This window comes from Monodelphis domestica, chromosome 1 (genome assembly GCF_027887165.1).
Source record: "Monodelphis domestica isolate mMonDom1 chromosome 1, mMonDom1.pri, whole genome shotgun sequence".
In the NCBI taxonomy this organism is placed as follows: domain Eukaryota; kingdom Metazoa; phylum Chordata; class Mammalia; order Didelphimorphia; family Didelphidae; genus Monodelphis; species Monodelphis domestica.
In genome coordinates, this window is record NC_077227.1 from 411,433,227 (window position 1) to 411,451,555 (window position 18,329).

The 18,329-nt window shown below is 41.4% G+C and overlaps 2 protein-coding genes across 6 annotated transcripts in view; one reads left to right on the plus strand and one right to left on the minus strand.

The window, feature by feature from the left end:
* The first annotated feature begins 4,425 nt into the window (after positions 1-4,425).
* LOC100013310 (protein SET-like) overlaps positions 4,426-18,329 on the plus strand; it is a 36,834-nt gene continuing 22,930 nt past the window's right edge. For 2 of the 4 annotated variants that reach the window (XR_008915246.1, XR_008915247.1), the window contains exon 1: positions 4,426-6,590. Coding sequence is in view for 2 of the 4 variants with exons in the window: in XM_056812011.1 (XP_056667989.1) it covers positions 5,758-6,547 (790 nt within the window). In the remaining 2 variants the exon portion in view is untranslated. The remainder of the gene's footprint in view (positions 6,591-18,329) is intronic. The other 2 variants (XM_056812011.1, XM_056812010.1) reach the window with 1 other exon arrangement.
* Positions 9,792-18,329, minus strand: part of LOC100013350 (signal-regulatory protein beta-1-like) — a 41,940-nt gene continuing 33,402 nt past the window's right edge. Inside the window, exons 4-6 of one of the 2 annotated variants that reach the window (XR_008915245.1) lie at positions 16,939-17,201; positions 14,788-14,909; positions 9,792-14,134 (exon numbers count right to left, since the gene is read on the minus strand). Coding sequence is in view for 1 of the 2 variants with exons in the window: in XM_056812009.1 (XP_056667987.1) it covers positions 14,081-14,134; positions 14,788-14,909; positions 16,896-17,201 (482 nt within the window). In the remaining variant the exon portion in view is untranslated. Of the gene's footprint in view, positions 14,135-14,787; positions 14,910-16,895; positions 17,202-18,329 lie in introns of both variants that reach the window. The other variant, XM_056812009.1, reaches the window with a different exon arrangement.

Here is an 18,329-nt window from a genome sequence, read left to right on the forward strand (position 1 = left end):
GTGTGTGTGTGTGTGTGTTTTCTCTTCTAATCAGTCTCTGAAATAGAACAAACTCAAAAGCTGGAGAGGAGGGGACAGATGTCTATAGAAGTCTCATTCTCTATTCCCAGGTGGACCCAAACTGCTTGGGTTATTCAGAGCAGGGTGACCCCTGAGGCCCAGGTTACATCTCTGAGGCAAAGTAGAAAGGGAACAGTTTATTGGAGAAGCAGGAAACCTTTATTGTGCAATCCTTTTCCTTGACCCCTCCATTGTAACTTCGAGACTTTCCTTCACCACAGATTTTTTTCTTTTCAAATATTTCATGTCCATTTCACTTTTATAATGATTTGGGACAGCTAGATGGCCCAGTGGATAAAATGTTAGTCCTGGAAACAGGAATACTCATCTCCCTGAGTTGCAATCTGGCCTCAGACACTTATTAGCTGTGGGACCCTGAGGCAAATAATTTAACCCGTTTACCTCAGTTTCCTCATCTATAAAATGAACAGGAGAAGGAAATGGCAAACCACTTCTGTATTTCTGCCAATAAAACCCTAAATGGGGTCTTGAAGAGTTGGATACAACTGAAAAAATGATTGAACAAAAAAGAAATTATCTAAAAGAGAAATTACACTTGAGAAAATGGTATCAGGAAATACAACTAGATTGAACCAAGAAGATCAGAGAAAATCCACACTGAAGACAACCCTACTTTTTTTGAAACTCTTTCCTTTCGTTTTCAAATTAATACTATGTATTGGTTCTATGGCAGAAGAGCGGTTAGGGCTAGGCAATGAGAGTTAAGTGACTTGCCCAGGGTCACACAGCTAGGAAGTGTTGAGACAATACCATTTTGAAAACAACCCAGGGACTGATTTTTTTTTTAAACCCTTACCTTCCATTTTGGAATCAATACTGTGTATTGGCTCCAAGGCAGAAGAGTGGTAAAGACTAGTCAATGGGAGTTAAGTGACTTGTCCAGGGTCACACAGCTGGGAAGTGTCTGAGGTCAAATTTGAACCTACGACTTCCCATCTCTAGGCCTGGCTCTCAATCTACTGAGCTACCCAGCTGCCCCCTGGCCACTCCCTTCTAATGCCAGCTACTGCTTCTTTAATATACTTGGATTATACTATGTGCAGGAGTAATAGTATACTTGTTTTCTCCAATCCCACTACTTCTAGACCCTCTATCATCATTACTCAATAATTTCTCCTGAGGTTCAAATCATCTATCTATACCTATCTGTCTGGATCCCTGTTGCTATGATTTACTGGCCTCCAGGAAAGACTCCTTTCTCAAGGAAGTTTGGTACCTACTTATAGTCTTGTTCTTGGCTATAATGTCTAATTGATGCCCCTCCCTGACCCCTAAATACCTTAGCCTTTAAAATAAAAAAAACAAACAAATAAAAAACCAACTTTTAAAACTCCCAAGGCTTGCAACTTCATTCTATTCAACTACCTCCCCAATCACCCATAACTCTGTGCCACCTCCATGGCTTAAGACTCTTGACATTCCCCTTCTGATCATAATAACCTGTCCTTCTGTCTATTCCTCTGCCTTATTTCTATTAAATTATTTTGTCCTCATTGTAAACACCACATTGTAAACCTGGCCCAGGCTACTTCTGATGCTTGGATGCTGTCCTTTTATCTGCAGAGATGGTAATAAACCTTTTCCTCCCACAGTTCAGACCAAGAATTCACTGCAACAAGACCTGGAGCACCCTTGGTCCCAGATGCACCTCTTGGAGCAGAACATTTTCTCCTTACTTCAAAACAACCTGTTTATCAGCTTCCCTATGGCCACCTGATATGCTGTTCCTGCTTAGCTGAGAGGCAGAGGACACTGTCCATCCTCTGTGGGAGCTGCAAGAAGTCTGTTGCTAGCCAGGATGTGCTGAGGGTCCACCTGTAAGGTTGTGCTCCATGGAGTAAGGGGAGGATCTGAGGAAGGCTGGGGTGGGGGGTGGGGCACAAATGGAGTTCCCTCAGGGTGGCCTGGGTCAGAGCACTCTTGGTCAGTCTGCTAGGTGGGGTCAGTCTCTGTAGCCAGCCTTCTCTCTTCAAGAGCTTTGCTCAAACTGAGTATAACAAGGGTTCATCTCTCTGCACCCCACCTGAAGTGGTAATAGGATAACCAAGCCATATGTTTCCAGGGCAAGTTTGTGAACTGCTGGGGCCATCCTCCATCACTCCCCAGGTCAGGCACTCTGTGAGTCAAAACTTTATCAGCTGTGGTCATGCCTGGGCCTTTCAGGCTCCTCCTCTGCCACAGGTATCTGTTCTAGGCAAGTCTTCCTTTGGGTTGACTGAGAAGCCAAGAGCAACCTGACTACTCTGCCAGGCCCTTCCTTTCTCCTTCTCCCACCAGCCCTGCCCTCCAAAGGGACAAAAGCTGGCATTCCCAGTGGCCTAGTTTGGCAGAAGTAAGCACATGACCTCTGGATGGTGGAAGAACCATCTCTCCCAGGGAACAAAGTGACATTAAATTAGGGGTAGGTGGGCTAGGTTGGGAGCCAAGTTGGGAATTCTTTGGTGAGAACAAACAGGTTCTTGTCTGTCTGAGAAACTTCAAGCCTTAATAAAGGGATGGTTTGGGCTGCCAAAAAAAATCTTTTTCTCCGTAGAAGCCTCTTTCCCCTCTTCACTGTCTTGACCCCATGTTTCCTTTGTCTCATGAGCTTATTTCCATTTATGCCTTGCCAGTCCCCAACCATAATGCCAACTGGCTCTCCTACAAATTCATGTTAGCTTTTCACATAGGCCTCATTGATCAGTATGATAAAACTATTTTTCCTTGATTATCTTAGTCTCCTTAGCAGCGGTTTCTTTTTTTATTTGAAAATTTTATTTAATTAATTAATTACTTTAGAATATTTTCCAAGGTTACATGATTCATATTCTTCCCCTCCCCTCCCATAGCTGATGCTCAATTCCATTGGGTTTTGTATGTCATTGATCAAGACCTATTTCCATATTGTTGATATTTGCACTAGGGTGATCCTTTAGAGTCTACATCCCCAAATGTATCTCCATCAAACCATGTGATCAAGTAGTTGTTTTTCTTCTGTCAAACCTTCTTTTATTGCTTCAACCCCCCATTGCCATCTCCATTTTCTCTGAAGACCTTCTACACTACCTACAAAAGAGGCAATTTGCATAGTATCCCCTACAGAAGTAACTCAAAGTCTCTATATCATCCTTCCTCAGCACCCTCACCCTGGAACCCCTTCCGCTGATTGGAAAGGATGGAGGATGGACATTGGAGAGTTCCTCCCAGGTCTTCCACTTTTTAAGGATGGCTTCCATCATTTCCCTTATTTCTATCCTGGACCCAAGGAAACATCTCCAGAAATTCTTCACTGTGCAAGATGAAATCAACTCAGAAACATACATCAGCACTCCCCTTCTTCCATCCATTCATTTCTCTAGTTGAAGAGGGTAGGAGTTAGGCATCTAGGAGCTCCTCCCTGATCCTCCTCCATTTAAGGGTGGTACCCAGGGAACCTCCTGGCTATTTCTTGGGCTTTATCAACTTATCAATCTGCAAGATGAAATCAATTTGGCAATTTATACCTCCTCAGATCATTTTCCACCCCTGTTCATGACTTAATCTTGCCTCCATTTATTGACTCTGATCCATTCTTTACTTTTTGCTCCTGTTTGGGGAAATAGTGAACCTTCTCCTTATCAAGGTCAAGCCTTACACCTAAACTCTTCATCCCATTCCTGTCTAGTCATTTCCCTTCTGTCTTCTTCAATTTTTCCTCATTTACTCTATCTTTACTACCTATAAAGAAGCCAAGGTTTATCCCATCTTTAAAAAACTACCATTTGATTCACCATCTCTTCAAGCTATTGGCCCTTGTCTCACTTCTGTTTTATCAGTTTCTAGAATTATTTGTAGCTTAGAGTTTAGCCAAGGAGTCTTGGTTTTTTGTTTGTTTGTTTGTTTTTTGCTATGGAGCCTTTGGCATTTTGGTGAACCCAATGAACCCCTTCTCAGAATGTTTTTAAATGTGCAAAATACATCGGCTTATGAAGGAAACTAATTGTAATGAAATATTATGAGAATATTTAAAAACAAAACAAATTCATGGACTCCAGGTTAAGATCCTTATTGTTTCCTCACCATCCGATCCCTTTCTCAATAATACCTTGTGATCTGGTGTCTGAACTCACAACTGGCACTTTTATTTCCAAGGTTTCTTACAATTTCTTGTCACTTAATCTGATCACCTTTTCTCAGCCTGGTCCTTCCTCTCTGCAGTTTTGTATACCAATGATCACCCTTGGACATTTTCTCCTCCCTCAGCTTTTATGACATAGCTTTCTCCTGATTCTCCTCCCACCTTTGTGACCATGCCTTAGTTTCCTTTGCTGGATCATAATCCATCTCCTGCCACCTTTGATTCCCAGGGTTCCTACTTAAGTTTCTTTTTATTATCTTTCCTTTTTTTTCTTTCTTTCCCTCTCTCAACATCTCTTCCCCTCTTTACTTCCTTCCTCTCTCCCTTTCCTTTTCCCATCTATTCTCTCTGACTCTTTTTTTTTTTTGATTTTCATGAGTCCAAGAGTCTTTTTTAAGCAGATGATTCTGAAATCTATATATCCATTCCCAATTTCTGATGCTTCATTTCAGTTCTCTATCTTCAGGTCCCTCCTGGATATCTCATGTCATAGGCATCTGAAACTAGACATGCTTTCCATTTCTAACTCCATTTTATGCCCGTTTGCTAAACTGCTAAACTTATGCCTCTTGGAAAGGTTCCTATTTCTACCTGCTCCCCAAATCACTAAGGTTCAAACCTTAGAGAAAGAGAAGGCAAAAAGGATGAGGTTGGGCGCAGAAAGGAAGCAGGTCACAAGAATGACAAAGAAGGGGAGAGAAGAGAAGGAAGGTGGAGAAAAGTTGGAGGGGGGGGAGGATCAGGAGGTCGTAAAAGAGGATGGGAAGAGAAGAGAGGGAAGGAAAAAGAAGAGGAAGGGGGAGGAAAGAAGGGAAGGAGAAAGATGAAGGGGAGAGGAGAACGAAGAAAGAAAAGGAATGAGGAGAAAGAAGAAAGGGAATAAAATGGAGAGAGGGGAGGGAAGGGTAAAGGAGAGTGAGAAAGGGAATGAAGAGGGAGGGGAAGGGAAGGCGAGAAAGAGAATGAGGAAGGAGGGATGGGAAGGGGAAGATGAAGAGAAAAAGGGAACGGGGAGGAAAGGAGAGGGGGAAGGAGATGAGAGGAGAAAGAGGAAGAGGAGGGGAATAAGGAAGAAGGGGAGGAGAAAGAGGAAGAGCAGGATGTAAATAAAGCAGTGATAGGGCTGTTGCTGGTGGTTCCTGGGGAGATGACAGCTGGCCCTCCCAAAATGAGGGAAGGAGCACATAGCTGTATGGTCTTCTGGGTAGCCTAGCTCCCAGAGCGTGAGCCCAAAGCTCAGATCCGGTCGTGAGAGCCACGGCCTCCGCCCCTTCCTCTTCTCCCCTGCTGAGTCTCCCCCTCCCCCCTCTCTTCTGGTCTGACTCCACCGAGAGATCGAACCGAAGTAAGCCCCAGGAAGGAAGCCGCGGTGGCGACGGCGGAACTACGACATCAGCAGCCCCTTAGCTTCGGCGAAGGCAAGCCGCGAGCAGGAGCCGGAAGCCGAGCCGGCGAGCCAGACGAGGGCGGGGCCCGGAATGAGCGAAGCCGCCTCCCGGGCGGGGCGTGTGAGGTGAAAAAGCCGTCCGTCCCCGCCTCGGGACCACTCAGGAGCCGGTGGGCACGAAGAGAGCAACACAATGTCAGCGCCGGCGGCCAAAGTCAGCAAAAAGGAGCTCACCACCAACCACAAGGAAGCCCTTGAGACCTTGGAAAAAGAGCAACAAGAAGCGGTTGAACGGATTGATGAAGTGCAGAATGAAATAGACAAACTGAATGAACAAGCCAGTGCGGAAATTTTGAAAGTAGAACAAAACTATAACCAGCTCCGCCAGCCTTTCTTCCAGAAAAGGTCAGAGTGGATCGCCAAAATACCGGACTTCTGGGTGACCACCCTTATCAGCCACCCGCAGCTGTCCTCGCTGCTAGGGGAGGAAGATGAGGAAGCCCTGCATCATTTGACCAGGATTGAAGTGATAGAGTTCGAAGACGTGAAATCGGGTTACAGAATAGATTTTTATTTTGAGGAAAACCCCTACTTTGAAAATAAAGTGATCTCCAAAGAATTTCATCTTGATGAAAGTGGAGATCTGGCTTCAAAGTCAACTGAAATCCAGTGGAAATCTGGGAAGGACTTGACCACGCGCCCTTGTCAGATCCTGAATAAAGGTGGCCGCAAAAGGCTTCGAGAAGAGCCTGACAGCTTTTTCACTTGGTTCACAGACCATACTGATGCAGGGGCAGATGAGTTAGGGGAGCTCATCAAAGATGATATCTGGTTAAATCCCCTACAGTACTACCTGGTATCGGATATTGATCATGAAGAAGGGGAAGGAGAAGGAAATGGTGATGAGATAGTAGGTTTGGAGGACAGTGATGGGGATGAAGAGGACAGCGAAGAAGATGAAGAAGATGATGATGATGAGGAAGGTGATGACGAGGGAGAAGAAGGGAAGGATGCAGGAGAAAATGAGTAATAGAACACTGTTGGATTTCAAACCTCCTTTTACCTTTAAATTTTTTCTCCAGTCCCTGGGAGCAAGTTGCAGTGTTTTTATTTTCATTTTTCATTTCCTGTTTGGTCACCTTCTCTTGAGGGCTCTTTCTGTCCTAAAATCATGGTTCACAACTTTCTTTTTTGGTGGGGGTGGTAATATTCTGAGCAGGATACAAGAATCTCTCTATCTTTGTCTCTTCCAAATTCAGGCTTATCCTTCCCTGCCCCAAAACAAATGATTTATGGATCCATTGGTGTTTCATAGTCATAGATTCATGGATTTCAAATCCTTATTTAGAGCTGGGAGGGGCCATAAAGACCATCTAGTCCAATTCCATCTTACATATGGGGAAACTGAGGTTTAGTAATGTTCATTGACTTACTCAAGGTCACAAAGTGTCAGAGGCAAGATTTAAACCAGGATGCTTTGATTCTGGAGCCAGTGCCCTTTCTAGAATCAACACTCTTTCTAAATCAGCACTTCCAGAATCAAGTGCTCTGTGAGAGGAAAAGAAACTTCTGTTCTTATAGTAGCAAGCTGAGGAGTGCTAGACTCTCACAAAGTAATTCATAGAATTATACTTTCCTATTTCCCTCTTTCCTATGTACTGTGCTCAGAGATTACCCACTGTCTCTGTGCATTTGTTGACTTTCAATTAAAAAAAAATTAAATAACCTTTAAAAATTTGTGGGGTTATAGCAGGCTAATAGCGTAGGTTTCAGATGTTTGCATGGGTAAGTAGCCACCTTGAAAACATCTTTTCTCCTTTGGTACATTTAATTTTGATGTTAAATACTACTGTTCTTGAAGTTTAGAGTGGCAGTTTAGAAGAAAGTGATGAAGAAAAAAATAGAGATAAATGTAAAAGTTCTATTCTTCAATCCAAAATAAAATCAAACCAACAAGTAGAAGATGAGAGAGATATGACCTGGACAGTAATTTATAGGCTTTTTAGAGGAATGCAAGGTCAATATGAACCAAAGTTTAACATGGCAGCCATAAAGGCTAATGTGGTTTCAGGCTACAATAAGGAAAAAAAGTCTAGTGTTCAGAATAGGCCAAAGAATAATGTGAATTTGCTCCACTTTGTTCATTCTACATATGGAGTACTGGGTTCAGTTCTCAGCACTACTGCCTGTTAATGAGGATATTGGAGAACTGGAAGATGTCTTGAAGAGGGCAATCCAAAGTTGAAGAGGCTATATGTTGTGCCATTTGGAAAGAACTGGGGTTATTTATTTAGCTTTCCGGGAGAGAGGCAGATGTCTTCAAATATTTGATAGGCTTTCAAGTGAATTAAGAATTAGATTTCAGAGAGTTTTAGGACTGATACAAGGAACTGTCAACAATTAGAGCTATTTAAATGAGAGGAGCTGTTTTGGGAGAAGGTAGTGGTTTACCGACATTAGAGATCTTCAAAGTAGGAATGTAAAAGAGATGAGTTGGGCAAAATTGTTTCTAAAAGTCCCTTCTGAATGTGAGAATTTGATTCTTTGAAATATTACCTCCTCCTGGAAGCCTTAGCTAGTTAAGGAGGACCCCTACTTTTTGTTCTAGAGTTTTTGTTTGGAGTCTGAGTCTGAGTCTCCTATTGAGGAGAGAGGCATCAATAACTAAGACTTTGGAGGGAATGAGATAGGAAAACCTGAAAAATTATTTGTCTAGTTCCTAGGCAAGGGTTTCTTCCTATTCTAAGTGAGCTGGAAGAAGCCTGTGAACTCTAAATGGAAAGACTGAGACCACCCACTTTTCCCTACAGAATAGATAATGAAGATCTCAGTAGAGCAAGAAATAAGCAGTGTCTGATGTAGATTTTGGATCCAGTAGAGCAGAATCTCAGAGAGACTTCAAGAGAACACATGGTAGAAGAGAATCAAGATAGCAGTGATCAATGGCATTATAGTGTAGGTATGAGTTATTTCTCTATATGATATCAGGCCCTCTGATGCTTTGTTTTTGTAGGATAAAGCACCTCAGGTTTATTGGGGGTTGGGGAAAGAAAGAGTTTCTTTTTTGGGGGGTTCATCTTACCTTACTATATCATTTCATCAGATGCTGCTACTTTGAACTAATTGTATTCTCTGGATATTAGTAAAGATAAAACAGCTTTCCTCTAAAGCCTGAGCTATACAGTTTTAGGGTATAAGTGGACCCACTTCAAACCTACAGAGTTCCCAGAGTGATCCATCCTGCATCCTAGTAAATTGTCTGGGGGGTGGGGGTACCTCCAGGCACTATACTATGGTTATCTATTTTTGTCCTTTGAGTTTAATCATTTAAGTTTTCTTTGCAAAGATATTGGAGTGTTTTGCCATTTCCTTCTTCAGCTCATTCTACAGATGAGGAAACCTTAGGCAAACAATTAAGTGACTTGTTAGGGGTCACATGGCTAGTAAATGTCTGAGTCTACGTTTTAACTACGTTTTAACTACGTTTTAACATTTTAACCTAACATTCTATCCATATGCCACTTAACTGCCCTAACTTCTCTTAAACTATAAGGTTTAGGTGACCAGGGACTATGCATATGGGATAGTTTTCTCTACACTGTAGAAACTGGGTAAATGCTGAATTAATGAATGGCCATGGAGCTAATGAAACCCTCCTGCTAAATGAGAGTATGTTTGTTCGAGCATAGGTCAGGAGTGTTTGGGTTTGGTGGGGAAGGGTTTAAGACATTTTTGGAGGAATCTTCATTATCCATTCTCAGGAGGGCCACATTTTTTGTACTTTTCCCTAAACTCAGCTTCTGATACTTTTCTGACCAGAGCTGCTATAACTCTCCTCAGGACCATCACTTTTACTCCATTAGTCTTATCAGTTCCCCAAGGGCAGTACAATCCCCCTTTGCATTCCTCAATCCCCCTCAAAAAATCATGGATAGTAGGGAAAATGCAAGTTGGAACTTGCCCTGAGAAAGATTTAATCAGAGATGGTCCTAGGCCTGAAGCTTTTCTATATATAGACCTGGGTAGGTGCTTCCTCTCTTTGTTTTCTCTGTCTCTCCCTCCCTCCCACTCCTCCTTCTCCACTCACCCTCCTGCTGAGATAGTAAGCAAGCTCATAGATTTCACATGTGTAGTCATGTAAAACGTTTTTCTATATTAATCATTTTGTGGAAGGAAACAAAATAAGAAAGTGAAAAAAGTTTGCTTTGATCTACATTCAGACTTTAGTTGTTTCTTTAGAAGCAGCATTTTTTTTTATTGAGTCCTTTGGGATTGTTTTGAGTCATTGTATACCTGAGAAGAGCTCTTATTCACAGTTGTTCATTATACAGTAGGCCTGTTACTGTGTATAATCTTCTTCTGGTTCTTATTTCACTCTGCTTTAGTTCATATAAGTCTTTCCAGGTTTTTCTGAGTTCCTCCTAATCATTTCTTACAGCACAATAATATTGCATTACAGCCATATACTATAATTTATTGAGCCATTCCTCAATTGAGGGTTTATTTATCACCTCATTTTCTAATTCTTTGCCTCCACAAAGAGAGCTGCTTTAAATAGTTTTGTATATATAGGTCTCTCCCCTTTTTGTTTTTTAATTCTTTGGGATACAAATCTGGTAATGGTATTTTGGGGTCAAAACCTATGTACTGTTTTATAGCACTTTGGGCACAGGACAAAATTGATCCCCAGAATGATTGAATCAGTTCACAACTCCCCCAAAGAGTGTTATTGTCTCAATTTTCCCACACCCCCTCCATATTTTGTCATTTTCCTCTTCTATCTTAACAGCCAATCTGATAGGTATGGGGTTGTTTTAATTTGAATTTCTCTAATAGTAATTTAGAGTATTTTTACATGACTATAGAGGGCTTTAATTACTTTGAGAACTATCTGTTCATAGCCTTTCATCATTTATCAATTGGGGAATAACTTTTATTCTTATATATTTGACTCATTTCTCTAAGTATTTGAAAAATGAGGCCTTTATTAGAGACCTGTAAAACTTTTTTTGTACCATTATAATTATGTATCACTCTATCCTATTTCCCCCCGTTTAGTTTCTGACCACCATCTCCCCCTAATTTGCCTTTTCTATCATTTCTCTCAGCTTCTTCCATACCCTTCCCCTCCTACTTTCCTATAGGATAAGATAGATTTCTGTATCCATTTGCTTGTGTATGTTCTTCCCTTATTAAGTCAATTCCAATGAGAGTAAGGTTCAAGTGCTCCCCTCATCTCTCCCACCATCCCCCTCTGCTATAAAAAAGCTCTTATATAACTTTTATATGTGATAATTTTAATATTTTCCCCTTCTACCTCTGCCCAATGCATTCCTCTTTCTCATGCTTTATTTTTAATATTTCATCATGTTCAACTCACACTCTTGTCCTCTGCCTATGTATATTTGTTCTAACTACCTTAATCATAAAGTTCCTAGAAGTTACAAAAGTCATCTTCCCATGCAGGTATATCAACAGTTTAACCATATTGAATGTCTCTTGATTTCTCTTAACTGTTTAATTTTTATGCTTCTCTTGAGTCTTGTATTTGAGAGTCAAATTTCCATTCATCTGTGATCTTTTCATTAGGAATGTTTGAAAATCCTCTATTTCATTGAATATCCACCCCTCCCCCCCAAAGGATTATGCTCAGTTTGTTGGGTAAATAATTCTTGATTTAAGTCCTAGCTCCTTTGCCCTCTGGAATATCATATTGCCCTCTGATCCTTTAATGTAGAAGCTGCTATATCTTGTGTTATCCTGATTGTGGCTCCATGATATTTGAATTATTTCTTTTTGGCTGCTTTAAATATTTTCTTCTTGACCTGAGAGTCCTGGAATTTGGCTATAATATTACTGGGAGTTATTTAGAAGGTGATCAGCAGATTCTTTCAATTTCTATTTTGACGTATCAGGGCAGTTTTCTTGGACAATTTCTTGAAAGTTGATGTCTAATCTCTCTCTCTTTTTTTTTTTATCATGACTTTCAGGTAAGTCCAATAATTCTTAGATTATCTCTCCTGGATTTGTTTTTTATGTCAATTGTTTTTCCCCCAATGAGATAGTTTATATTTTCTTCTATCTTTTCTTTCGTCTTTGATTGTTTCTTAACATCTCATGAGTCATTAGTTTCTTCTTGCCCAATTCGAATTGTTAAGGCATCATTTTCTTGAGTGAGCTTTTGTATCTCTTTTTCCATATGGCCAATTCTGTCCTTTAAAAAGTTTTTCTCTTCAGTGCTTTTTTTGTATATCATTTTTCAGGCAATTCTGCCTTCTAAGAAGTTCTTTTCTTCAGTGAGTTTTTGTGCTTCTTCTATCAGTTGGCCTATTCTACTTTTTAAAAATATTAATTTCTTTTTTTTTTAATTTTATAGTATTTTATTTGATCATTTCCATGCTTTTTTCATTAAAGACAAAGATCATTTTCTTTTCCTCCCTCCCACCCCCCGTGGCCGACGCGTGATTCCACTGGTATCATATGTGTTCTTGACTCGAACCCATTGCCATGTTGTTAGGATTTGCATCAGAGTGTTCACTCAGAGTCTTTCCTCTGTCATGTCCCCTCAGCCATTGTAGTCAGGCAGTTGCTTTTCCTCGGTGTTTCTACTCCCTCAGTTTGTCCTCTGCTTATGGATAGTGTTTTTTTCTCCTTGATCCCTGCAGATTGTGCAGGGGCATTACACTGCCACTAATGGAGAAGTCCATTACGTTCGATTATATACCACAATGTGTTTGTCTCTGTGTACAATGTTCTCCTGGTTCTGCTCCTCTCACTCTGCATCACTTCCTGGAGGTTGTTCCAGTCTCCATGGAACTCCTCCACTTTATTATTCCTTTTAGCACAATAGTATTCCATCACCAACATATACCACAATTTGCTCAGCCATTCCCCAATTAATGGGCATCCCCTCGTTTTCCAATTTTTGGCCACCACAAAGAGCGCAGCTATGAATATTTTTGTACAAGTCTTTGTGTCCATTATCTCTTTGGGGTACAGACCCAGCAGTGCTATGGCTGGATCAAAGGGTAGACATTCTTTTATCACCCTTTGGGCATAGTTCCAAATTGCCCTCCAGATTGGCTGGATCAGTTCACAACTCCACCAGCAATGAATTAATGTCCCTACTTTGCCACATTCCCTCCAGCATTCATTACTTTCCATAACTGTCATGTTAGCCAGTCTGCTTGGTGTGAGGTGATACCTCAGAGTTGTTTAAAAATATTAATTTCTTTAGTATTTTTGTGCATCTTTTATCAAGCTATTAGCTTTTTTAAAAAATGGTTTTCCTATATTACTCTCACTTCTTTTCCCAATTTTTCTTCTACATCTCTTATTTTGATTTTTAAAATCCTTTATGAGTTCTTCCATGAATTCTTTTTGGACTTAAGAGCGCTTGATATTTTTATTGGAGGCTTTGAATGCAACAGAATTGACTTTGTTGTCTTTTTCTGACTTTGAGACTTCTGTCACCAAAATAACTTTCTATGTTGAATTTCTTTTTTGTTGTTTGCTTATTTTCCTAACTTTTCCTTTTAATTTAAAACAACTGTTAAAGGCAGGCTCTATAACTATGGAGAAGGGAGCAATATTTCAAGCTTCAGGTTCTTTGTGTCAGTACCTTCAGAGATAGCTCTGGGGATCTATCTGCTTTCAGTTCTTTCATGTTGGTATGATGTAAGAAGAGATGTGTTTAATACACTCTCAGCCTGCAGTTCTATCCTGGTCTTTCCCTAGGAACTGTGAACCTGATTCCTTGTTCTACTATGACTGCAAGCACTGGTGTTTACCAATACTATTCCTTACCCTGAGACCCTAACCCAGAACTGCTACCTGGGACTATATTTGGGAAGTGTAACAAGAGTCTTGCTCCCAGAGCTAGCAAAAGGATCCTTGTAATCTCCTTCTGAGCAGTTGCCCAACCCCCTCTTACCATTTGTGACTGAGAACTCTGGAAGCCTTTGCTATTGATTCAACTGTTGCTGAGATAAGGCCTGCCTTGCTGTGTTGCTTCAGTTCCACTTCCACTGTGGTGTGCTAGATCTTTTGTGCTGGCCTTCTTAGGTTTATTTTTGGACTGAAAAATTATTTCACACCATCTTTTTGGGGTTATGCTGCTCTAGAATTTGTATTGAGGCATTATATCACAGTTTTTTAGAGTGAAATTTAGTAGAGATCAGGTAGGTTGGGGTATCTTCTCTGCCAACTTGGTTCTGCCCCCCTTTTTGTTTTCTTAACAATATCTTTGTCAAATGGTTCCATGATTTCTAGGACTACCTACTTTTCTCTTTTGGAATAAGGGGGACCAGTTTGGAATCTCTGAACTTCTAAGTTCTGGGACCATCTTCACTTCCCAGGTTCATTTTCAGGAGCTTGGGCTCAACAATTATGAGGGAGGGTTCTCTGAAGACAGAAGAATTAGGAGCAATGGCTGCTGGATATTTATGAAAAGAAAGGGAAAGCACTGAGAAATCAGGTTTAGGAGTCTGAGACTCAGTGGAGACCCCTCTTCCATGTTAGACCCCTGTTTGAAGACTGAGAAGCTCTGAAGGGACAGGTGGCTCCTTTAGCTGTGGGAGAAAACAGAGAGAGCTGAGATGAAAGGACAAGCCTTCACTCTGCCATTCACCCTGACACTACCACTTCCTGATAGTGGCCCACTTCCAGTTTTCCATTTCCAGGCTTTCTATTAAAAATATAGCTCATAATTTCTACATAGGACTCAGTTTCTGCACAGAAGGTTACCCATGTGAGTTTGAGGTGGGGGTAGTATCCTCCTGAAGCTAATCTATGCCAGGCACAAAGCCCTGGAGATACAAATAAAAGCAGAAAGCAAGATAGTTCCTGCCTTCAAGGACCTTACATTCTATAGGGGGAGAATGAGGCCAGATGACAATGAATAAAGCTCTGGAGGTTTCAATAAAAAATCTCATATTAGATCCTCCTGTCAAGGGAGTACTTTAATGGCAAATAATTTCCAGGGAATGGAGGAACATCTGCTAACTACCTATATCAGCTGTCTGGGAATCCCAGGAGATAGGGTCAATAGTCCTGGCTTACTAAAGGTGCTGGGATCAGGACTTTTCAAATCAACTTAAAAACTGAAGATGGAAGTCAGGGAGTTGGAGCAGAGGGTGGCCTAGCTCCTGAAAGACACAAATGAATGAACCCTGGGCCTCCACATTCTGAACCTGTGCATTCCAGTGAAGAAACTCCAAATTACCTGTGCAATCCTGTGCTTCCTCAGGATGTAGATTGTTGAGAGGCTGAGCAGGAACAGGATCTTCATCCCCAGAGTACTCACTATGAAGAAGTATCTAGTAGCTTGTGAGAGTCCAGACCCAACTGGACAGAAAGAGTTAGTGAGAAGTGAGAACACATGGAGGAGGGTAAAGGGGTTGGTGTATAGCAGATAGATCTGCTTGAGGCATTTACTTTTCCATCTGAGACTACCTGTATCCAACTCACTTCCTGGGCTTTCAGTTGTTCTTAAGCCTATAAGGCCTGGTGCCTCCTATCTTAGAAACTTCAAGACCTGCCTTCACCCCAATCCAAACATTGTTTAGCCTATTCTATTAAGTTACTTGGAACATCTACCTTTTGTCATTAAATTCTTCCATATTTCTAAACTTCCTTTCCCAATTTCATCATGTTGGTGTGCATCTTTGTAAAATATTTCCCTGTTACTACTGGGGATACTTCCATCCTCCCAACTTCCCAGACTCACAATTTTGTCTTTCCAACCCCTCACTTCTCTCTTACCCACCATTACCAATTTGTTCCCAAACCCTGTTGTTTCTTCACATCTCTCACATACATCCTTTTTTTTTCTCTTTTGACACAGTCATCACTCTGGTACAGGCCCTTATTACCTTATGCCTGGACTGTTTCTCTGCTTCTGGCCTCCTTACTCCAATCGTTCCATCCAGCTGTCAAAGTGATCTTCCTCAGTCACAGCTCTAACCTTGACACCCCCTACTCAACTCCAGTGGCTCCCTATTACCTCTAGCATACTGAGGACATTGAGAACCACTACACTGAGGACAACTAGGTGGTCCAGTGGATAGAGTGCTGGACCTGGAGTCAAGAAGACCCGAGTTCAAATCCTGCCTCAGATACTTAGCTGTATGACCCTGGACTAGTTACTTAACCCTTTTTGCCTCCATTTCCTCATCTGTAAAATGAACTGGAAAAAGAAATGGCAAACCATTTCAAAGAAAACCCCCAAAAGACATCACAAAGAGTCAGACACAACTGAATAATAACAACAATCAATCCCTTAAGGGATCTACCATCTATTAGAGAGGAGGGGAGAAAATACAGCAGGTGCAGAGAAAAGAAAATACAAACAATAAACAGAATGAGTACAAAGTCCTATCAGTGAGGACTGGGGCTTGAGAGATCCTAGACACATGGGAGATAATGAATGTCAAGGAAAGCGTCTTGTAGGAAGCCATTCCTGGGGCTGAACCTTAAAGGAAATTGGGATTCTGATAGTGAAGTCTAACTCATTGGTATGACCCAGGTAAAGACATGGGAGGAGGAGACTGAATGTTTTATATGGAAAATGGCATGTAGGTCACTTGTGTGGAGTAAAGAATTTGTGAGGCTAAGTAATGGTGAGTCTGTTTAGAAAGAAAGTTTGGAAGGATTTTAAACTGCCAAATGGGTTTATGTGTTATTCTAGAGGCAACAGGGAGGCGCTGAGGCTTCTCTGGAGTACCTGTGCTGTGTCTGCACTGGCTCCTCTCTGTGTGCTTGCTGATCCCTGTGGTTTGGTATCTCACATGTGATAGCTCTCTCTGTTTTTACCTTATAGCCTATTGGCCTTGGAGCCCTTTGAAGGCAGGGAATGGGTCCTAATCTAAATCTTGCCTCTTCCCCAGAACCGAGCAAAATGCAGCATGCAGGAGCTACTTAATAAGTGTTGAATGAATATATGCCATATTTCTAGGAGAGATCTAGCAACATCCCTCTTGGCTACGGGGGTGGGGGTGGGGCGCAGAGATGCCCTCCTTATGCCAAACTTTCTAAAACACATTTCTGGGGAAAAATCATTCTGAATATTTATAGCCCATAGGCCTTAGTATGTCTGGTATAGCCAGAATTGAGCTCCCTTGAGTCTGCTCTCCCTGAGACCATGTAGCATCAATTTTTTAAAATGGAAGGGACCTTAGAGTTCATTGAAACCCATTTGACTTTACAGTTGAGGAAAGTGAGGTTCAGATTAGTTAATTTGCTGAAAAGACCATATAGATAATACTAGGCAGTACCAGGATTTGAACCCAGGTCTTCTGTCTCCAACTCTTATGTACCATGCATCTGTCTTACCCACAAGATAATAAGAGGCTCTTAGTGTCTCGCTGGCACTGACCAGAGGCCCTAAATCATGTGCCACCTGGCAGATGAGGACCCTCTCTTCTTTTTGCACAAATGTGTTCACCAGCATGGAGCTCTCTTGAGTGTAGGTCCCATCCGTGTTCTCTGTGAGCAGCGATGACTCCTCTCCCCCAGACAAGTAGCCATTCTCCTGCCAGATGATCTTCACACTTGGAGGATAGAACCTCTTCACGTGGCAAGTGACTTTTGTCAGGTTCAAGGGGGCTGACTGTGTGGAAACAGTTACTTCAGGTGGAGCTGGAACGCAAGACAAAGGTGCTCTTATTCCATATGAAAACAGGGCCTAATATGGGCAACCTTTTTAATAAGTCCCACCAGCCTAGCAGATAGATTTTTTGTGACCAGGCTAGAAGAAAACTGATGACAGGGAGGAAAAAAACATCACAAGAATTCTTGACAACACTATAAACCAAGACACTTTTTTTTTTAAACCCTTACCTTCTGTTTTGGAACAAGTACTATGTAATATTTACCAATGGAACCAATTGGAACTAATACTATGTAATAATTGAAGGAACTGCTAAGTTTTGGTTCCAAGACAGAAGAGTGGTAAGGGCTAGGCAATGGGAGTTAAGTGACTTGCCCAGGGTCACACAGCCAGGAAGTGTCCGAGTTCAGATTTGAACCCAGGACCTCATCTCTAGGCCTGGCTCTCCGTCCACTGAGCTATCCAGCTGCCCCAAGAAACATATATCAGAACCATGAATACATGTAGGAACGACTTATAAATACAAAGATTCAGGGAGAACTGAAAAGAAATATTATGTTCAGCCTGATAACAGGAAAACTGTCAAATTAAGGAATTAAGGATTTGTGAACTTGAAGTTGAATGAGAAAGGTACTGATTGTATCCCCATGTTTTTACTTGCTCTAAATTATGCATATGATCTGACTTGGTGTTTGTGAGTATGCTGCATAGGGATATAAGTAGTTTTGATGTTTCCCTATTTTGATATAGGGGTCATGATTGAGTGCAAAAGTAAGTGGAACTCAGAACATAGACGTGAAGAACCATATGGTTCAGGTTATAAGGTCCTAAGTCAGGCAGCACTGCCCACTTGCTTGCTTTGACCAAACTTATTCTAATTGCAGGCAAAGTTAATAGATTTTAGTGAAGATCAAATGAGTTAACATTTATAAAGCATCTAGTAAACCTTCAAAGCACTATTATTATTATTACAATGAATATTACTATCCCTAGAATATAGAAAAACTATATAGGGGGCAGCTGGGTAGCTCAGTGGATTGACAGCCAGGCTTAGAGACAGGAAGTCCTGGGTTCAAATGTGACCTTAGATGCTTCCTAGCTGTGTGACCCTGGGCAAGTCACTTGACCCCCATTGCCTAGCCCTTACCACTCTTCTG